This window comes from Mus caroli, unplaced genomic scaffold (assembly GCF_978045245.1).
Source record: "Mus caroli unplaced genomic scaffold, Mus_caroli_1 scaffold_11, whole genome shotgun sequence".
NCBI classification, from domain to species: Eukaryota; Metazoa; Chordata; class Mammalia; order Rodentia; family Muridae; genus Mus; species Mus caroli.
In genome coordinates this window covers 103,857,661-103,874,519 of record NW_028227266.1, presented here as the reverse complement: position 1 = coordinate 103,874,519, position 16,859 = coordinate 103,857,661, and the positions used below count along the sequence as shown (strand labels likewise).

Sequence of the window (16,859 nt, the reverse complement as noted above, 5' to 3'; positions counted from 1 at the left end):
AACATATGTGTGAGCATGCTTGTGGAAAGCTGAGGTCGATGCTAGGCATCACTCTTGATAGCCCTTCCATCCTGTTCTTTGAGACAGGGTTTCTCTATCATACCCAATATGGCTAGTCTCACTAGCCAGCCTGCTCAGGGGATCTCTTCTCTCCACTTTCAGAGAGTAGAGATGCAGGTGGGCGCCATGTCCACCTGGCATTGTTATTGGTTCTGGGGTTCTGAACTCTGGTCCTTAAACTTACATGACCCTTGCTTTACTCTTTAACCACTGACCCATCTCTCCGGTCTCTTAAGTATTTATTGCTGATAAGACATAATGAGCTGCTCTGACCCTCTTACACTCTTGCCTCTTTCCCCCTTGTGTCCCTTCTCTCCGCATTCCCTTTCCACCTCTCTCCACGTGGCCATGGCCAGCCTAAACTTCTCTACTCTCTCCTTCTCTCTGCCTTTCTTTGCCTCTACTACTCTCTTAACTCCCCTCCCTATGCCCTAAATAAACTCTATTCTATACTAAAAAAATTTTTAAAAAAAGATATAATGAGTTGATTTTTGTTACTTACTACATTTTCAGTTACAACTTCCCCCTTCTTTTGACATGGAGCTCTCAAGAACACAGACTAACCTCCAACTTGCTAGATAGGCTTCATGGGTCTGTCTCTAGACAAGTGGGCAGCGCCATGCTTGACTTCCAGTTTCTCTTTCTAATACAATTATCAAGAGACACAAACTCAGAAAAGGACACTAACAGTCTCCGAGAGTCATGAGACCCCATGCGGAGGAGGCCAGATGACCCCTTGTTGTCATACTAGACCCCAGAGTCAACTTAAACCCAGTGTTAGTTCTCTTTTGACTGGCACTGTTTGACTCCTATCCTGTTTCTAATAGGTAATATTAACGGGTTTCATGCAAAGCCACAGAGTTTATGATTTTGCTGAAAAGAAGATGGACAGTCTGCACTGGGTCACATTTCTGCTTGGTCCCCTGAGCTGTGGCTTCCAGCTTCTGGACACAGGCTTTCCCTTGGCCCTCTGTTCTTACCCTCTGGTCTTGCATTACTCATAGGGCTTGCTCAGATCCCTGAAGCATCCTCATATGTAGTGTCTGGTCTATATGGTACCCTTAGTGCCTAGATGGTGGAAAGAGCTGGCAGTGTCCTGAGGATCTGCTGCTCCCATGCTGGGGGAAAGAGAAGAGCCCATGAGAGGAAGATGGCATCCTCAGATGAGAGATAGGTTCCGAAATTGGGGGCAAAGGTATTTATGTGTGTGTTTGGCGTGTGCATGTGTATGTTTATATGTATGTATCGATGAATGCAGGTGTGTGCACACAACATTGGAGACAATTCTGGATGTCAGTCTTCATCTTCTACTCAGAGGCTGTCTTCCAGGGTTTGCTGATGTGTAAAGCAGGATAGTTAGACTGTGAACCCCCAGGAGTCTCTCGTCTCCACCTTCCATGTCACAGGAGAAGTGTCATGATTACAGACACAATCTGTCATGTATCACTTCAATTAGGTTCTGTGGATTTGAATTTGAGGCTTTGATGCATGACAAGCAATTTAACCCACTTTCTTACAGATTTCCTAAGGATCTGTTATTAATATAACCATGGCTGAGTACAGTGCCAAGAGGGCAGAGATGGAGATTTCTACGTGAATTTGGGTTCAGGATCCAGAGTAGCCATTCAGATTCTTGCTTCACTAAGGAAGCCACGAACATTTCCAATCTAGTGACAGCATTCCTCCATTTAAGCTATTTCTCCCTAAAACCTTGTTTTTCCTGAGTTCTTGCTCATTCTTTATTGATCTATCTCATTTCACTAAAATTTTTCCTCAATGTGCTGCTGCCTGTCAATCAAGGGAACAGTTTTGCCTTGTTTTGCTGTATTTGAGCACCGTGTGAAAACCACGTGGGCACTGAATTCAGAGAGAGCTTTTCTGCCTCAGTTTTGCCTGCATTACATGTCTTTCCAGTCTTTGCTAGACTTCTTCCTTTGACTCTATGTACTTCATAGTGTCGGTGGAAATCCTTTGCTTCCACCTTTGCCTTAAAGCCAAGGCTTCCATTTCAGGTAGTCAGAAGCACGTGCCTGTCAGAAGCCAGCTGATTTCAGTTAAAAGGGGGTGGGGCTCAACTTAGAGTAAAAACTGTTTTAACTGATATCAGCCTGCTTAGCTGACAAGGGCAGAGACCTGGGGCTAGCTTCCCCTCTGCCAAACAAATTAGTAAGGAATATTCAGATATTAAACAGGTGCCCTTTTTGTTCTGGCTGTATATGTGTTGTCGATGCCACCTTTCTTTGGGGTCACGTGATAACTCTTTAGATTTGCATATCCCCTTTACCCCCACCCCCAAGTGTGTGTGTGCGCATGTGAGTATAAAATATGTTCACATGTTACTTATATGAACTACACACATATGTATTTCTTTGGTTTCTTTTTGCCTGCTAAAACTGGTCACAAAAAAGGAGACAGCCTTCAATATCTAAGGTTAAAGAAGAGAACCAAAGACATCAATGGTGTCTGGCTTTTATATCTGATTTTGGAGCACTTTTGTCGAAGAGAACAGTAGTTGGCTTACAGCATGGAGGGCTCGGCTCCCCAGACTCCTCTGAGCACTCACTCCAGAAGATAAGATTTAGCCAAATTGCTACCAGGGCCTGAAAAGCTGACTCTGTCCTACCCAGTTTCAGTAGAGGGTTTGCCTGTGAGTTCTCTATTTAGAAGGTATGTATTGAGAAGCCTGCCCTGGGAGATGGGTGGCAAGTGGGTAAAATCCAATTTTCACTCCTCATAGAGAACCTGATACTATGATCCCAGAAACTCCAGAGAAATTAAGTGAGCTCATACACAACGAGAACTAAGAGTGACGTCTGTTTCAGTGACCTCTTGTTACTGACAATGTTTGTGCCCTTCCACAGTTCACATATGGGAGACCTGGTGCCCACTGTGATACTATTAGCAGATAGACACTTTGTGAGATGGCTAGGTAATGAGGAAGACATTCTTGTGGGGGGGATTAGTGTTCTTGTAAAAACAGAGAACTCTTTTTTTCTATATCATGGAAGCTAAGGCAAAGTTAAATGTCTAACTGTGAGTTACAAAGAGAGGTTCCAAATGGCTGGCACCTTGATCTTGGTCTTCTTAGACTCTTAAACCATGAAAAATAAAATTCTGCTATTCAAGCTACTGTATGTTATTTTGTTATAGAAATCTGGGATAAGATACCCTTAAATGATCGTTCAGTACTATTTTTACTATTTGGGGGCGGGAAGGGGCCTGAACTTGAGTCTGGCTATGTAAAGGGAAGTAAACTTCCTAAATGTCTGTCAGGCAAACTGGACTCTGACCTCACTAATTCGACATCCCAGGGAGTCTACACTGAGTGAAGACATCCCAGGAGATATTGGAGGATATCATGGGACAACATGGCATGCCACTTAAGGACAGTCACAAACACTCATCCCACATATTAAATCTATCACAGGTCAGATATAGATCAGAGGCAGCATTGACAAGTCTAATTGTTTATTCATTCATTTTATTGTTCACCTCTGCATTGCCTAACTAGCTGAGTACTTCCTACATACCAGGTACATAGACAAGAATGTTCACACACCGGCTTGGGGTTAGAAACAGTCATTAGGTATTTCTGTAATATAGAGCTTAACTATTTCAAGTTAGAAGCAATGGTGAAGCACCAGTGTCCCCTGATACCCCCTCAAGCATGTGACATACACAACTCACTGACAGGAAATTGCTTCAAAATGAGGAACAAGACCACAACTCTTAGAAAAAGATTCTGTAAGTACCCAATTTATTCAGAAAACAATACAATTTAAACATTTGTGACTTTTTTTTCTGTCGTACATTTTTTAAACCACCATTCCCAAAATGTTATGCATTTGGTTGACATGTATTTGCAAGATAATCTATAATTATAACTCTGGAAATCGTACAAGACATTTGATTTGCTTAATTAATTATTATTGTTTCCGCTTCAAAAAAGAAAAAGAACAAAAACTACCCCCAAAACAGATTTCTTTTGCTTTGGATACACTTCACTATTTTTCTGACCAAAAATAAGTTACATTTTGTGCCTTTTATAGCTTATAAAACATTTGTCCATTTCTCAGAGAGAATATCATAAGAGAAGAAGTCATTATTTTGGTTTTAGACTTCCTTAGATTCAGACAAAATATCTCCACCCTACACAATTCCAGGGCATTTCTGCTTATGGAAATTGTACTCAGGAGTGATACAAAAGAGGCCAATAAAGGCCCCCACAGTGAGCTCAAAGACCAAGCGATTAGAACAGAAAGTTGGGCAGCCATGTTGCTATTTGGCATGAAGAGGATTCCACTCAAAGATCCAAGGGAGGAATCTTGGGAAATAAATTCTAGGAACGGGCATAAAAAATGGAACCACCCATGCAGGGAGCTGTGCTGCCTCTTTTAGCCAAGCAGGAGCAAACCAGAAGGCGTGCTCCTCAGTCCGGCTGAGGAAGAGGCGGGGCTATAAAACAGGGAGGCTGGGATGTCGGGTGGACAGCTTCTGGAATCAGTCTCCTTACTTTCTAGTCTCATCTTGGAGACAGGCTGGTCCTCTAAGCTACTGGGGAGCCTGGGGGCGGAAGAGGTGCCATGGGCAAGCAGGCTAGGAGCTGTTCTGTTTGGCATGATCTCTGTGGTGAAAGCCTCAAGTTCAGAGCCCCATTAGTCCTCATGCCATGCAAGGGATGCATTAGCATCGTTGAGGACCTTGTGAGACGTGCAGAACCCCAGGCCCTGCTTTAGAAAGCTTCATTAGAACAAGATTGTCCAGGAAGTTGTGTCAATGGGAGTGTGTAAAGATGGGTACTGGGATAAATAACCCAGGCCAGCTTAAAAAAAGACTACCTCTAGGTACATAAATTTATTTAGTAGAGAGAGACCATTCTCAGCAGGGAGAGATTATAGATAACAACTGCAAAAACAGTGTAAGGTTATTTTTATTATAATTATTTTAAACATGCAAAATACAGTCCATGCATCTGCCATTTTGAAAAGTCTCTCATCCTATAGGAGATTAAGCCAAAATATAAGTTTTGGCTATCGACATTCACGAAATGTTTCAAAATGCTTTACAGTGTAAAGATAATAAGAAATTTAGCAAAATTTCAACAAACCGGTATAAAAATGGATACATATACCATTTTAATTTCAAGGCGACATGCTGTAAAGAGTATGTTATAACTGTATTTCATTGTAAAAAGTCTTTAACAATTCAAGGGTTTAACAGATCCAGGCCTTGGGCTACACATGCAAAAAAATAAAATAAAATAAAAAGTCAGTTAATTAAAAATCACCAAAACGTGCTATCTTTAAATGTATATTATTGTTTTCTGTTTTTGTTGTTATTTAAAGTACAGGAATAGATAAACAGTGCTTCAGAATTCTGTAAAAGTGTAGTTCACGGTGCCAGTGTCCGGGACGATTCATATACTTCCGATGAACACTTTGGTTTAATCCCTTTACCATTGTAATAGTCTACGACTTGATTTGGGACTTCAGCCAACACACTCTTGGCAAGGGCAGCTGGCGATGCCTGCAGGGAAGAAGAAACAACCATCATTTGAAGCGGACGAGATACAGATGCAAAGATTTGAGCCCTGCCCTGAGTGGCCAGCTTCCTTCCCTCAGTCATCCAACCATCACCCACTCAGTGTTCACGCTCTGTGTCTGCAAATGTAAACTCACATCTGAGGATGAACTGTCCTGCAGGGTTTTGCTTTGTTTTAAAATTTGCATTCATTTTTAGATACTTATGTTCCGGTTGCTATGCCAGAAGTGGTGGAACTCTGGAAAGAGTAAAAGTCGTGTGAAGGTGACTTGGCGTGGCCAAGTTCAACCCATCTATGAGGTGTCAGGCTGTACACGCTGCCCACCAGTGTTATCACATCAGACAGATACTTCCAAACAGTCAGATACGCCTGGATGGGGATCTGTGTTTCTAACACAATGCTCTGGTGATTCCTACTGAAATCTGAGATGTGTTGTTATAGAAAGTCACAAACACTGTGAGACCAAGTCATCACAGAAGAAATGCCAGCATGCCTCCAATATTTAACTTGGACACATATTTAAAATTTTGGGGAGTGGGGTGTGGGATTTGAGGATTCTAGAGACAGCAAAGCATCTAATGAAGAAATGCATCTGAAGAAAGAATGCTCATTCCTATGTGAGGGGTGGTGGTGGAAGGTGGGGTGGATTGTGAAGGTGATTGTGGTGGTGGTGGTGGTGGTGGTTGGTGGTTGTGGTAGTAGGGACTCGGTTTGGGTAGTCATTCAATTAGAAAGTGAGACTGGGGTGAGGATCTTGAATGCCCTTGTAGTATTGATTCTGTAGCAGAGAATGATTGAGGTCAAGAGCATAGTGGACTCTAGGGTCATAGATAGCTGGCCTGACTCTTAGATCTGACCCTTGGTATTGACTTCATAACCCCTGTTCAATTTGCTCCAATGGTCTGAGCCACCATGTTAGCTATTGAAAGAATTGGAAGGTTGGCAGATTGACCATTTAACAAATATTTGAGACTGTCAAGAAAGGAGAGCTGGCCTAGGGACTGTGCTTCTAATCTTCTCTTTCTTAAACCATTCAACACCTAGCTCTGATCTCAGAAGCAAAATAAGAAGGAAACAGAAGCCATGCTGTCTAATGGAGTATGAAAAAAACCCAACAAAACCAACCAACCAACCAACCAACCAACCAACCAACCAACCAACAAACAAACAAACAAACAAATGAAAAAACCTGGTAGCTGAGAAGCCCAGAAGCATCATGAAGAGTTTTGGTTTCTAATGATAACGCATGCATGGAGGCAGGAGCAGAATTCATCTCCATCCTCTCCTTGATTACAAAGGTTAGAAGGTCAAAACCCAACTTAGTTTCCCAGCTTTTTCTACATCTAGGGATTGACGCCACATGACCTAATTTGCCCTATGAGATATAAGAGGACTTTTCCTAGATGAATTTTAGAACTCCTTTCTTTCTGCTTCAGGGGAACAGACTTAGTTGTCTCTGTTTTCCTCTTCCTTTTCTTTTTTCTCTTCAATGAGAATGATAATTCTTGGAAACAGACTACCCTATTATCATCATGAAGACCCATCAAAGGAGGCCATACAGCACTGATTTGCACACCCCGGAATTAACCAAGAAAGGAGTGGTCTGAGCCATCATTGCTAATTTTTAGCTTCATAAGAATAGGTTTGCTCACTCCTCATCAAAGACATTTTTTCCCCTGTAACAACCTTCTGTGACAGTTGCTTTCTAGTCATAACTGGTCAAAATGCAAAGAACAGTCAAGGGCCAGCCCCAGTTGATGTAATCACAACACAATCCCTACACCCAGATCTCAGAAGAGGGGTTGGACAGATTATAAGAGCCAGATGACCAGGAGGTCTGCTGAGATAGTGTCGTTCATACACAAGAGGGGAGCTGTACTCCTTAGATCTCAACAATATGGTCACCTAAACAAGAGCTGATGAACAACACCAGTTGACATGCCAGTGCAGATAGGTAGAATCTCAGAAGACCCTGTCCCTGGACGAAGAACTACTGGACCTGGACACTGATGGCTGTTGAGAGGGATGGTTTTCTCCAGGGAGCTCCCCAGTCCTGTGTGCTCTGCCCTAAATACATGTACATGAGTGCTAGAGATTGGACTAGGTCCTAACGTTTGCACAGCAAGCACTTTATAGACTGTGTCGTTTCTCCAGCTCCAATTTTAATGAATCTGAATGCAAAGACCCACTTGTGGTTTAGTGGCTCATTGGAAAGCTCTGGGCCTAATGAAGCCCCTTGTATATCTGTGCTGGCATGGGTGCTTGGTGTAGGAACATGAGTTGGATAGAAAAAAAAAAGGCAAAACCTCAAAATCAGTTGGTAATTAATAGCAGTAATATGGGCAGTATACACTAACCATTGTACAGAAGAAACTCCACCTTCCACCATCCAAGGCATCTGTAGCATTTGCCTCATCTCACTAAAAGTCTGTGTCACTGAGAAGCTAAGCAGTCTGCCCAGAACCACATAGTTCAGAGCCTGTCCCTATGCACTTTAATGCACCATGTTAGCACACAGAGCAACAAAAGAAAGGCAACTCATGGGTTACTGGTGTCTATGAAATATCAGCTCCTCGCCTCCCTTTTATTTATGGCTTATTGAATTCTGAGTAGATTAGTTTGGATAATGAAATGTTTTTCAAAATCTAATTTGAAACCCATGAAGATAAGGTAGGTGAAAATCCTCCTGTCACTCTGCCTGTGTCACCCCAGGGAGACTGCAAATGCACACACAGCACAGAGTACAAGATGGGCACCGTGTCCTTGTCCTGCTTGGGGCATTTCTCCCTTGGGACAATTCTTTTGTTTCCAGTCCCCCTTCAGTTCTTGTCAACAATCTTCCTTTTTTTTTTTTTTGTCAATGCCTAGCTTAAACTGGAAGGTGGTGGCTGGAGGTCTGTCTCTGCTCTGAAGTCATTTCAGGGGTGTAGGACCCATGAGCTGCAGGTCACATGTAGCTGCATGTAGCTGAGGATGGGGATGAAGGCAATCAAGCTAAAGTAATAAACTTCAGATCATGAGGGTTTCCTTTGCAGTTTTTGGAATTCCACTGCATGGTTCTCAGACATAAACTCTGTATCACGCTGTGATGTCAGAACGTTGGACACAGAGCTAGAGGGATGTCTCAGTCAACAACGTGCTTGCCAGGCCAGCATAGGGACCTGAATTTGTATCCCCAGCCCTCATGTACATAGTGCGGTATGCATTCCTGTGCACCTGTAATTGCAATAGTGGGCTGTGGTGTGCTGGGTGGGGAGGGAGATATGTAGATTCTTGGAGCTCCTTGGCCAGCTTGGCAAGTAAGCTTGGGTTCAGTCAGAGACTCTCTCAAAAATTGAGGTGGAAAGTGATAGAAGACACAGGCATACAAACCTACACGCATGCACATATGTACACATACATACATACATATATACATCACATATTATACACACATGCACACACACATACACACATACATGCTGGGAATAACTGTAGGTTATTATCCACCCATGGGCTGCTTAGCATGTGGATTTTTTTGCAAGTCTTCAGAAAATTCTCCAAAGCCTGGACTCATGCTTTCTTATCTCACTGGGGTCCCAGTGGGTGCCAAGCAGTGAAACCTGAGTGTGTAAAGTCCTGAGTCAATGTGCATTGTTGGCATGGGTGTGGCCATGCAAAGAACCGCAGTGCTTCAACCCCATGAAATTTGGCCTGGCTGATGGAAGACCAGCAAACCCTGTGAGATCAGCCTTCCCTCTCCCCTAGGGGTGTTAGGAAGAAGAATGCCACGTGACATAGCTGCAGCAGATTGAGTTGGCCCCAGGATACCCTTCCATGTGGACAATGCTAGACCTTTTTGATGCCATACTTTGCTGTCCGTAGCAGACAACTTGAAACTTTGGATGAGCCTCAGATACCTTTCTTTAGAAACTCTCTCCATGGGAAAGTGGAAGATGGGATGCTGGGCAGTTATTCTTTCCTACCGCACTGACCTTAGATCTCATGGTGAGATCAGCTTCCCCTGCCACTTGAAAATGCCCTCTACACTCAGCTCTGCAGCAGGGGATTGATTTCCTGCTTGCTTGATGATTTTAATTACACCGAGGCCCTCTTTAAAAAGAGAAGAGTGATTACGTGGCAGTATGGCGAGGAAGAGACTTGGGGAGGCCTGGAGTGTACAGTCTCTTCTTTTAGAAGTTGGACAGGTCATAGAGCCTAGGGTTCAGCTGAGGCTATTTGGCTGATGCTAGAACTGAATGACACTGTCATTCTGCCTGTCACAGAAAGACAGAGGTGCAGGAAGCCATGCCTGGAGAGCACATACAGAAAATAGGACAACTGAGAATAACTCTGTTACTGAGATTGTCGCTACTTAGTGTGGCTAGGTCCCAGGGCGAGCCCAAATTGGATTTGATGTGCTTGGACACAGCCAGTAAGTTGGCTGTGAAGAATGTTGGAAGTTCACTTGAGGGAGAGTCTTTGGAGCAAAATGGCTTTTCCAACTATGCATCTAGTAAAGAGAGCCTGCATTGGATTACACAGTGCTGTGGAAAAGCCTGCACTGGATTGCATGGCACCATGCCTCCCTCTCTTGTATCTCAAGAGCAATGGAGCCCTACCTACATAGGGAGGAGCTGCCGTAGAAGCTAACAGGGCTCTTTCCAGAAGAACACATGCATTTGTGCATTCATGGTAACCTGTACTGAGGAGACAAAGCAAAGGACACTGAAGTCTTGCATATTTCCTTCTGCTAGGAGCTCATGTTTAGACACCCCTCCCCACCCTCAATAGTGGCAACAGCAGCAGAAGAGAATCCAGGGCTTTAGTGGAGAGCAAGGGCTATAGATGTGCTCTGTTGTTCGATGATGCTTACAAGGGCCTGCAAACTAAAGAATACAGTCCTTTGCAGTCTATATGTCTACCTACTATACTTCAATGGTCTCCCAGACATATCCTGGGCATCTCTGAAAGACCTTAAATGAACCTAAGAAAGTCTTAATGTTGGATATCACAATCTGTTTTGGGGTGGGGTTTGTGGCAATCTCAATCTACTTCTGACTCTATGGGCTTATCCCCAGAATGTAAGAGTGTTATGAGAATCTTTTCAATATCATACTTGGCAATTATCTTGAGTGTTTTCTTGCTCCAGCCAACCAGGAAGCACAACTCTGCTTCATTACTTACTATGGATAATGGATCACGACTGCACAGACCAATAGAATACAGGTGACTTTCATCCAGCAGAGAAGTGATTTAAAGATTATGGGGCCGGGCGTGGTGGCGCAGGCCTTTAATCCCAGCACTCGGGAGGCAGAGGCAGGCGGATTTCTGAGTTCGAGGCCAGCCTGGTCTACAAAGTGAGTGCCAGGACAGCCAGAGCTACACAGAGAAACCCTGTCTCAAAAAACCAAAAAAAAAAAAAAAAAAAAAAAAGATTATGGGTTTGTATGTTCTTGGCCACGAACCAGTCTGCTTTGATGAGCTTATTCCAGCATTTTCTCCCATCTCTGACCACACTAAACTACTTCCATATTCATTTGTACTAGCTCAATCATCTTGCTCCTGAGTGAGCAGACTAAATTGCCAATGCCATTCACTATACTGAGATGGCTTAAGTGTCTTATCATTTTGCTCATGACTTTTGCCAAGCAGAGATAATCTTCTGTTGGCAGGGTCAGACTGAATTTCAGCTCATCCTTGCTTCTTTCCCAGGTATCCTTGAGTAATCAATAAGTTGCCCGAATTTTTAGAACACCCCTGAAAGAAACAAGAGCCCTGTAGGGCCACAAGCCTCTCCGGTCAGAAAAGCGCTGGGGTAGCTAGGGCGCAGGGTCGGCTGGCACTCGCCAGCTACCCACGACCCCCGCCACAGGATTTTGAGACTGCTGGTGAGTGGAACACAGCTTCTGCTCCAGTCCAATCACGCGGGACCTGAGACTGCTTTGGTTGGGGAGGCAGGAATCCGGCCTCAGTAGGGCCACAAGCCTCTCCGGTCAGAAAAGCGCCAGGGTAGCTAGGGCACAGGGTCGGCTGACACCCGCCAGCTACCCACAACACCTGCCACAGGATCTTAAGACTTCTGGTGAGTGGAATACAGTTTCTGCTCCAATCCAATTGCACGCGGGACCTGAGACTGCATTAGTTAGGGAAGCAGAAAACCGGCCTGAGTAGGACCACAGGCCTCTTCCGGCCGGACCAGCACTGGGATAGCTAGAGCGCAGCGTCGGCTGACACCCGCCAGCTACCCAGGACCCCCACCACAGGATTTTGAGACTGCTGGTGAGTGGAACACAGCTTCTGCTCCAATCTTTAAACAGTGACAACGACAACAACTAACCCCAGAGATTAACAGATGGTGAAAGGTAAACGTAATAATCTTACTAACAGAAACCAAGACCACTCACCATCATCAGAACCCAGCACTCCCACTTCACCCAGTCCAGGGCACGCCAACACACCAGAAAAGCTAGACACGGATCTAAAAGCATATCTCATGATGATGGTAGAGGACTTCAAGAAGGACTTTAATAACACACTTAAAGAAATACAAAGGAACACAGGTAAACAGGTAGAAGACAGTAAAGAGGAAGCACAAAAATCCCTTAAAGAATTGCAGGAGAACACTGCTAAAGAGTTACAAATCCTTAAAGAAAAACAGGATAACATAATCAAACGGGTAGAAGTCCTTACAGAAAAACAGGAAAACACATCCAAACAGATGATGGAATTGAACAAAACCATACTAGACCTAAAAAGGGAAGTAGACACAATAAAGAAAACCCAAAAGGAGGCAACACTGGAGATAGAAACCCTAGGAAAGAAATCTGGAACCATAGATATGAGCATCAGCAACAGAATACAAGAGATGGAAGAGAGAATCTCAGGTGCAGAAGATTCCATAGAGAACATCAGCACAACAATCAAGGAAAATGTAAAATGCAAAAAGATCCTAACTCAAAACATCCAAGAAATACAGGACACAATGAGAAGACCAAACCTACGGATAATAGGAGTGGATGAGAATGAAGATTTTCAACTCAAAGGACCAGCAAACATCTTCAACAAAATTATAGAAGAAAACTTCCCAAATCTAAAGAAAGAGATGCCCATGAACATACAAGAAGCCTACAGAGCTCCAAATAGACTGGACCAGAAAAGAAATACCTCCCGACACATAATAATCAGAACAACAAATGCTCTAAATAAAGACAGAATACTAAAAGCAGTAAGAGAAAAAGGCCAAGTAACATATAAAGGCAAGCCTATCAGAATTACACCAGATTTCTCACCAGAGACTATGAAAGCCAGAAGATCCTGGACGGATGTTATACAGACACTAAAAGAACACAAACTCCAGCCCAGGCTACTATACCCAGCCAAACTCTCAATTAACATAGATGGAGAAACCAAAGTATTCCATGACAAAACCAAATTCACACATTATCTCTCCACGAATCCAGCCCTTCAAAGGATAATAACAGAAAAAAACCAATACAAGGACAGGAACCACGCCCTAGAAACAACAAGAAGGTAATCCCTCAACAAACCTAAAAGAAGACAGCCACAAGAACAGAATGCCAACTTTAACAACAAAAATAACAGGAAACAACAATTACTTTTCCTTAATATCTCTTAATATCAATGGACTCAACTCCCCGATAAAAAGACATAGACTAACAAACTGGCTACACAAACAAGACCCAACATTTTGCTGCTTACAGGAAACTCATCTCAGAGAAAAAGATAGACACTACCTCAGAATGAAAGGCTGGAAAACAATTTTCCAAGCAAATGGTATGAAGAAACAAGCTGGAGTAGCCATTCTAATATCTGATAAGATTGACTTCCAACCCAAAGTCATTAAAAAAGACAGGGAGGGACACTTCATACTCATCAAAGGTAAAATCCTCCAAGAGGAACTATCAATCCTGAATATCTATGCTCCAAATACAAAGGCAGCCACATTCATTAAAGAAACTTTAGTAAATCTCAAAGCACACATTGCACCTCATACAATAATAGTGGGAGACTTCAACACACCACTTTCACCAATGGACAGATCATGGAAACAGAAACTAAACAGGGACACAGTGAAACTAACAGAAATTATGAATCAAATGGATCTGGCAGATATCTACAGAACATTCTATCCTAAAACAAAAGGATATACCTTCTTCTCAGCACCTCATGGTACCTTCTCCAAAATTGACCACATAATTGGTCACAAAACAGGCCTCAACAGATACAAAAATATTGAAATTGTCCCATGCATCCTATCAGATCACCATGGACTAAGGCTGATCTTCAATAACAAAATAAATAATAGAAAGCCAACCTTCATGTGGAAACTGAACAACACTCTTCTCAATGATACCTTGGTCAAGGAAGGAATAAAGAAAGAAATTAAGGACTTTTTAGAGTTCAATGAAAATGAAGCCACAACATACCCAAACTTATGGGACGCAATGAAAGCATTTCTAAGAGGAAAACTCATAGCTCTGAGTGCCTCCAAAAGGAAACTAGAGAGAGCACACATTAGCAGCTTGACAACACACCTAAAAGCACTAGAACAAAAGGAAGCAAATTCACCCAAGAGGAGTAGACGGCAGGAAATAATCAAACTCAGGGGCGAAATCAACCAAGTGGAAACAAGAAGAACTATTCAAAGAATCAACCAATGAAGGAGCTGGTTCTTTGAGAAAATCAACAAGATAGATAAACCCTTAGCCAGACTCACTAGAGGGCACAGGGAAAGCATCCTAATTAACAAAATCAGAAATGAAAAAGGAGACATAACAACAGATCCTGAAGACATCCAAAACACCATCAGATCCTTCTACCAAAGGCTATACTCAACAAAACTGGAGAACCTGGATGAAATGGAGAAGTTCCTAGACAGATACCAGGTACCAAAGTTGAATCAAGATCAGGTTAATTATCTAAACAGCCCTATATCCCCCAAAGAAATAGGAGCAGTCATTAATAGTCTCCCAACTAAAAAAAGCCCAGGACCAGATGGGTTTAGTGCAGAGTTCTATCAGACCTTCAAAGAAGATCTAATCCCAGTTCTTCACAAACTATTCCACAAAATAGAAACAGAAGGTACTCTACCCAACTCATTCTATGAAGCCACAATTACTCTGATACCTAAACCACAAAAAGACCCAACAAAGATAGAAAACTTCAGACCAATATCCCTTATGAATATTGATGCAAAAATCCTCAATAAAGTTCTTGCTAACCGAATCCAAGAACACATCAAAACAATCATCCATCCTGACCAAGTAGGTTTCATCCCAGGGATGCAGGGATGGTTCAATATACGGAAATCCATCAACGTAATCCAGTATATAAACAAACTCAAAGACAAAAACCACATGGTCATCTCGTTAGATGCGGAAAAAGCATTTGACAAGATCCAACACCCATTCATGATAAAAGTCTTGGAAAGATCAGGAATTCAAGGCCCATACCTAAACATGATAAAAGCAATCTACAGCAAACCAGTAGCCAACATCAAAGTAAACGGTGAGATTCTTGAAGCAATCCCTCTAAAATCAGGGACTAGACAAGGCTGTCCACTTTCTCCATACCTATTCAACATTGTACTTGAAGTCCTAGCCAGAGCAATTCGACAACAAAAGGAGATCAAAGGGATACAAATTGGAAAAAATGAAGTCAAAATATCACTTTTTGGAGATGATATGATAGTATATATAAGTGACCCTAAAAATTCCACCAGAGAACTCCTAAGCCTGATAAACAGCTTCGGTGAAGTAGCTGGATATAAAATTAACTCAAACAAATCAATGGCCTTTCTCTACACAAAGAATAAACAGGCTGAGAAAGAAATTAGGGAAACCACACCCTTCTCAATAGTCACAAATAATATAAAATATCTTGGCGTGACTCTAACTAAGGAAGTGAAAGATCTGTATAATAAAAACTTCAAGTCTCTGAAGAAAGAAATTATAGAAGATCTCAGAAGATGGAAAGATCTCCCATGCTCATGGATTGGCAGGATCAACATTGTAAAAATGGCTATCTTGCCAAAAGCAATCTACAGATTCAATGCAATCCCCATCAAAATTCCAAATCAATTCTTCAACGAATTAGAAAGTGCAATCTGCAAATTCATCTGGAATAACAAAAAACCTAGGATAGCAAAAACTCTTCTCAAGGATAAAAGAACCTCTGGTGGAATCACCATGCCTGACCTAAAGCTTTACTACAGAGCAATTGTGATAAAAACTGCGTGGTACTGGTATAGTGACAGACAAATAGACCAATGGAATAGAATTGAAGACCCAGAAATGAACCCACACACCTACGGTCACTTGATCTTCGACAAGGGAGCTAAAAACATCCAGTGGAAGAAAGACAGCATTTTCAACAAATGGTGCTGGCACAACTGGTTGTTAACATGTAGAAGAATGCGAATCGATCCATTCCTATCTCCTTGTACTAAGGTCAAGTCTAAGTGGATCAAGGAACTTCACATAAAACCAGAGACACTGAAACTTATAGAGGAGAAAGTGGGGAAAAGCCTTGAAGATATGGGCACAGGGGGAAAATTCTTGAATAGAACAGTAATGGCTTGTGCTGTAAGATCGAGAATTGACAAGTGGGACCTCATGAAACTGCAAAGCTTCTGCAAGGCTAAAGACACCATCAATAAGACAAAAAAACCACCAACAGATTGGGAAAGGATCTTCACCTATCCTAAATCAGATAAGGGACTAATATCCAATATATATAAAGAACTCAAGAAGGTGGACTCCAGAAAGTCAAATAACCCCATTAAAAAATGGGGCTCAGAACTGAACAAAGAATTCTCACCTGAGGAATACCGAATGGCAGAAAAGCACCCGAAAAAAATGTTCAACATCCTTAAGCATCAGGGAAATGCAAATCAAAACAACCCTGAGATTCCATCTCACACCAGTCAGAATGGCTAAGATCAAAAATTCAGGTGACAGCAGATGCTGGCGAGGATGTGGAGAAAGAGGAACACTCCTCCATTGTTGGTGGGATTGCAAGCTTGTACAACCACTCTGGAAATCAGTCTGGCGGTTCCTCAGAAAATTGGACATAGTACTACCGGAGGATCCAGCAATACCTCTCCTGGGCATATATCCAGAAGATGTCCCAACCGGTAAAAAGGACACATGCTCCACTATGTTCATAGCAGCCCTATTTATAATAGCCAGAAGCTGGAAAGAACCCAGATGTCCCTCAACAGAGGAATGGATACAGAAATTATGGTACATTTACA

The 16,859-nt window shown here is 42.5% G+C and overlaps 1 protein-coding gene across 3 annotated transcripts in view; it reads right to left on the bottom strand.

The window, feature by feature from the left end:
* Positions 1-3,557: 3,557 nt before the first annotated feature.
* Positions 3,558-16,859, bottom strand: part of Cpne4 (copine 4) — a 485,330-nt gene continuing 472,028 nt past the window's right edge. For all 3 annotated transcript variants that reach the window (XM_021171653.2, XM_021171654.3, XM_029482117.2), the window contains exon 16: positions 3,558-5,586. In XM_021171653.2, coding sequence (XP_021027312.1) covers positions 5,452-5,586 — 135 coding nt within the window. In that variant the 3' untranslated portion in view covers positions 3,558-5,451. The remainder of the gene's footprint in view (positions 5,587-16,859) is intronic.